The sequence below is a fragment of the Bufo gargarizans genome, chromosome 5 (assembly GCF_014858855.1).
Source record: "Bufo gargarizans isolate SCDJY-AF-19 chromosome 5, ASM1485885v1, whole genome shotgun sequence".
NCBI lineage: Eukaryota > Metazoa > Chordata > Amphibia > Anura > Bufonidae > Bufo > Bufo gargarizans.
This window is the reverse complement of record NC_058084.1, coordinates 319,377,199-319,383,198: the sequence shown is the minus strand read 5'-3', so window position 1 is coordinate 319,383,198 and position 6,000 is coordinate 319,377,199. Positions and strand designations below refer to the sequence as shown.

Below are 6,000 nucleotides of genomic sequence, written 5' to 3'. Positions count from 1 at the left end.
CCATTCAATCGGGATAAAAATGATTATCTTCATTTCCTGCTCTGTATTAGAATGAGAATGCCTTTTTTGGACTGATTAGTCTCATGTCATACCTCAATGTTAGTACTCTTATACAGTATGTACTGTTTCAGGACTTCATGGGTAAACACATTTTAAAAACATGTTTTTAAAATTTGCCTCCCTCCACCAAAGAGTAAAATAGGACTATTTTATTAAGTCTTTTGTTTACCTTATGGTACCATTTCACTAAACTGTTACTAGCTGGTAAAATAGTAGGGGTTTTGTGACTTTTTGGGGTCACTTACACAAACATCGCTGTTTCTTTCAGCACCACCTACAAACTTGGAGAAAAAATGTGGTCAGAATTTCAGCCTAGATTACCTTTGTGGGACATTTACAAAGTGCTATTTTGAAATTAGTCTTTTGACTACTAATAGCCTATTTTAACAAGTGCCATTTTTTTTTCTATAAAACGTAACTTTTATTGGCTGGTAGTTAAATCCCTTCTCAGACCATTATATACCCTTTAAAATGATCAGTGTGTCGCCACGTTATTGGTAGGGTTATCTCAAAGCACTTCTTGTGCTATAGAATTGTGGTGAGAGTCTGGTTACAGCGCGCTGGTTCCAGGCTCTTATTCTCTGTTTCTACCACATTGTATATTTCTTTTCTCCCCAACATATTGGCTTCACTTCTGTTTTAAAATTACCCTCAAACACTGCCCCCCGGAGTGTTTGAGGGTGATTGTAAACACAGAAGTGACGCCAATATGTTAGGGAGAAAAGAAATATACAATGTGGTAGAAACAGATAGAGAATAAGAGCCTGGAACCAGCGCGCGGTAACCAGACTCTCACCACAATTCTATAGCACAAGAAGTGCTTTGAGATAACCCTACCAGTAAAGTGGTGACACACTGATCATTTTAAAGGGTATATAATGGTCTGAGAATGCATTTAACTACCAGCCAATAAAAGTTACATTTTATAGAAAAAAACTCTGGCACTTGTTAAAATAGGCTATTAGTAGTCAAAAGACTAATTGAAAAATAGTGTAAAGAGCCTTTATATGTGTCTGGGTCCAAATGACGTAAAAAGGACATTTACAAATTGCACCTTTTAAAAAATTTGCAAAAAAAAGTCTGAAATAAGCTTAACCCTGTTGTACTTGCACCAAATTTTTATGTTCATACATTTGGGGCAGGTGGACATAGCAACTCCAGTCTAAAAACTAACTTCAAATATATTGCCTGGCCAAGTTATCGGCATTTTTTTATTGGTTGCTTCTGTGTATTGCCATTGTATTAGAAACATTTCTGAAACCATGCAGCAAATTTGAAAGTGACCCTCCAACTTTTATATAAGGAAATTGCATTTACACCAGTACCATGATGAGTAACTATTACCCATCTTGCTCATTCCAAGTTCGAACAATTAAGTTAATGTAGAAGATAGATGGTATGGGGGTGAAAAAAATATTTGATTTTCCACGCTCTCAGTATACAGGTTAATTTAAAAAAAAGAAATTAGCAAATAGGTAATATCTGGTATCTTCAGATTGACATTAAATACATTGGAATTAGTGAAATTACTGAAATATTCTTTATTATTATGTAAGCATTTGATTTTATTTGTGGAAATTATGGGGTGTTTTTATCAAACAAACATTCTCCCAAACATCATTAGAGTACAACATAAAAAACCGAAACAGTTGAAATGTTTCAAACTTTATTGCCAGCCAATATAACAAACAAGCAAGTTGAATATAAAATGCTGTCTCTGGTAAATCACACAGTTGTATGAAAGTATGGCATAAAATGAACTATATTAAAGCTGGGAAGTTAATCTTTATAAAAATCTAAGACTGGAACCGTAACCACTTTCGTGCTTTTAGAATTGCATTACAGAAATTCAAGCCAAACTGCAAGAACTAGAAAATGCAGAAGTAGCTAGGAAGCATTCACCAAGAATGTCGAAACTGGATAAGAATTGGTAGAAAAAGCACAGCAAATGTAAACTACATTACAAATAATGTGTTACCCATACACATTGCTAGATACATAAAACGTTTGTTTTTTCAGTGCACATTTTATAACATTTCAAATAAGAAAATATGAAGCATCTATTTTAAACAAATGTTATTTTTAAGGCAAAAACCTGCATAGTTTTACCCCATAAGATAGTCAAACCCACTACCAATTAGTTTACTAAAGAACTACTGCTAGCAGACTGGAAAGAAAAGCTGTATGAAGAGGCGGTACCATCAAAACTTCCTCGTCGGGATCCACTTCGTGAACCTGAACGAGATCCTGAACGGGATCCAGGTGCTGAAGACACATTGTATGGGCTGCTTATTCCTTTAGAAGACACTGAAGCTGCTTCCAGCATTCTTAGACCTGTTATATCTTCAACCATTGAACGATCAACTGCTTCTTTGTAGGAGATTTTCAGTTTAGTTTTTGGGCAGGTCAGAATTTTGGGGTAATTGTTGACGTCACGCAGTTTCTGAGCAGCACGGCCTTCAATGATACCTTTCCGTATAGCTTCTTCTGTTGTAATTCTGGATTGTGTTTCTGGATCGATAAGGCCCCCTGTTAGATACTGAAACTCAAGGAAACGTTGTCCAGCTTCATATGGCAGCCAGTTCACTTTCATTGCTTCAGCAGCAGATAATTTTTTCTGCCCTCTAACTCCATCAAAACCAGAATATGCTTTCTGAGCTTGTTTCAGCCTGGCTGACATATCATGGTCTATTATGGCTTGGTCTACAGCATCTTGAAGAGAAATTTTTTGACCACTGGTTGGGTTGATAATGCCACCTGTGCATGCTTGTGCTTCAAGTAAACGCTGTCCAGTAATTGTATCAACAATACCACGCTTGATGCCCTCTGAGATGGAGATTTTTTCTAAATTTTCAGTATCAAATATGGCTGCAATAGGACTAGTTTCTTCTAAGGAGTCTGAATACGATCCACTTTTAGACCAGGAACTTGTTCGAAATCTGGGAGATGAGAGGGATGAGAAGGAATCTTGTCGGGAAGTAACTAAAACATCATCACTTAGGTTCTTGTTGGAAATCATGTCTGCAAATTGAGTAAGGCTTAAGGTACCAGCACGGTATTGTTCAAAGTTGCTTTTGCTGATTATGTTCAAATCTATTGCTTCTTGGACATCATATTGATTGCCTGTCTTGCGGTCAACAAGTACAACTCTGGTTGAACCATCTGAACCTGTAGTAGTTATTTCTTCCCACTCACACTCTTGTTCTGAAAGCTCAAGATAGGTGTCATAATCAATCAGCCCTTTGTTATAAGCTTCCAGTACAGTCATTTCTCTGTTGGTATCTGGGTCCACTATTACCACTCTACGTTTCCTAGAAGTTTTCTTTTGGGATGCCTGAACCAACTTTTTCTTTTCTTTTAAAGGCAATAGACAAAGATTGGTTTTCTCATCAACAATGCATCTTTCTTTTAGTTGCAAGTATGTCAGATTTTCTTCTGTGTTGGGGTCAAAAAAGCCTTTGGTGTCATCACTAGGATCTGAAAGGATTTCATTCAGTTCTTTATTAAAATATCCACGTTTATATGCAGCATCAACAGGTAAACGATGGCTTGCTTTTGGATCAATGATTCCACCAGTAGCAATCTGAGCTTCCAGCAAGCGGATACCATGTCCCTTCTCTATAAGTTCCTTGTTCATAGCCTGAAATAAAGAAATTATATTTCCAGTTTCTGGGTCTTTGTAACCTGTTACAGCTCTTTCTGCAGACACTAGTTTTTCTTTGAATTCAATTCCAACAAGTCCTCTTCTGTAGGCTTCTTCCACTGTCAGTCTTAGATTATTTACTGGGTCCACTATAAACCCTGTTGCTGCCTGTGCCTCCAGTAGTTCCAGTGTTGTTCCTGGTCTAAGCAATCCTTTTTTCATAGCTTCATAGATTCCTAGTTTCTCCTTTGTAGCCTCATTGTAGATACCAGCAATACAACTGGATCCCTGCAGAAAATCTTTAATTCTTTCACTGACTTCTTCTACAGAAATCTGCCCAGATTCTAGTTGATCTACTGTAGAAGAACGAATAATGCCAGACTCTACTAACTCTGTCAGAGGTACTTGATGTCTTATACCTTGGAATGAAAGGCTTTTCTTCATTACTGGAAGCAAAAGTAGGCCAGTGTGAGGTTCAACTCTGCATTTCTGCCTAAGCTGTGCATAACTGACATTCTTCTTAGTGACTGGTTCCACATAATACTTTCCATCATCACTGGGGTCATTCAGAGATCTATATAAATCACGATCAATCAAGCCACGTGATAATGCAACCTCAATAGGCACAAAGACACTGTTTACTGGGTCTACTATTCCTCCAGCAGCCACTTGAGCTTCTAAAAGCCGTATACCAACTTCCCGACTAATCAAATTTTTCTTGATCGCCTCTGAAACTGATACGATTTTTCCTGAAAAAGGATCTTTAAAACCAGTGACCGCTTTTTCTGCAGTATAAATGGCCTCTCTGTCTTGGAAATCAATGAGATCCCTAGCTACAGCATTGTCCACTGATAACTTTTCATTCCTTTGCACGTCTATTATTCCGCCTGTTGCAGCTTGAGCCTCTAGAAGCATTACCGTGCCCTCAGGTGAAATCAATTTCTTACGCTTTGCTTCCACAAATGAATATTTTTCTTTAGGTGTTACAGATACTCCGGCAATTGCACCGGCACCTTTCAAAAAAGGTTCAATTTCAGCTGCAATTTCTTCTATTGTTCTCTGGCCCTTTATTAATTTTTCATAAGTAGACTTTGTGATTATTTGGCATTCCAGAAGTTGATGTGCTGTAACTTTTTTCCTCAGACCATCAAAAACAAACTTAGAAGGATCAATTGACATATCTTCATCAGTTTGAATCTGCTTACTTGAAGATACAGGTCGCCTCCTAAGATTCTCCAGCTCCCTTTCAAGAGTTAGTCGTTGATTATCAAAATCTGCCTGAGTCAATCGTTGAGTTTCTTCTATCTTCCTCCTATATCTCTCTTCAATAGACCTAATCTCTGCCTGCAATCTTTCAATTTCAGTTTTGTACGACACTTTTTCTCTTTCGCTTCTCTCCCAATCACTCTCGATTCTCTTTACATCTTCATCCTTGCGGTTGTATTGTGTCTTCCACTGATTAAGGTCATTTCGAATTTGCTGTTTCTCCTCTTCCAGGCGTTGCTTATTTCGTGATTCTGCATCTAATGCTGCCTTTGCACGGGTTAATTCCTCCTCAAGACGCTGTAACCTTGTTCTGTCTTGTTCCAAAAGTTTTATTTTCATTAAAAGGCTCTCTTTTTCTTGAGCTACTTCAGTACATTTCGAACTAGTTTCCTGTATCTTACTAGTGGCCTACAACAAAGACAAAAATACAAAGAAAAGAATGTTTATTGCTAGAATCAGCCTACTTCACCCTCAGCATTTTAAACTGCTACCAGTATAAGGTCTAAAATGTGACACACTACTGGTTTTATTCAGGTATGGTATGATAATGAACCATACCATTTTTTAATGAAGGAGAAACTATGTACTTGGCTGCGTTCCTATACCACATAATATGTTTGAGATTTATAAATGGACTTCATTTATGTAACTTTAGAATAAGAATAAGGCTATGTTTGGTCATTGCAGGCTACAGTAGATTTAGTTTTGAGCATGTATTTCTATAATGGGTCTAAAAGCTTAAAAACACAAAACAGAAAAAAATAACTGTTTACAAACAAAAAGACACAATTTAATGAGAACAGTCTCTGATTCACTGACATCGGAGACAGATAATACATATGATTAAAACATGAAAACAGCTTGTTAAGACTCCATAGATCAAATGAAATCACAACATATACAAAGAGAAACGTTTAATAAGATTGACAAGATTGATTTTGTTATATTAGACGTCACAGAAACAGTTTGATTAGTTGCTAAATACCATAGTTCAAATAAGTGCACATAACTGCTCTACTGAAGTATATTTC

The 6,000-nt window shown here is 36.9% G+C and overlaps 1 protein-coding gene across 3 annotated transcripts in view; it reads right to left on the bottom strand.

Annotated features, from left to right (window-relative positions):
- Window positions 1-1,712: 1,712 nt before the first annotated feature.
- The window catches only part of LOC122938204 (desmoplakin), a 64,453-nt gene continuing 60,165 nt past the window's right edge, over window positions 1,713-6,000 (bottom strand). For all 3 annotated transcript variants that reach the window (XM_044293567.1, XM_044293568.1, XM_044293569.1), the window contains exon 24: window positions 1,713-5,377. In XM_044293567.1, the coding sequence (XP_044149502.1) occupies window positions 2,198-5,377 (3,180 nt within the window). In that variant the 3' untranslated portion in view covers window positions 1,713-2,197. The remainder of the gene's footprint in view (window positions 5,378-6,000) is intronic.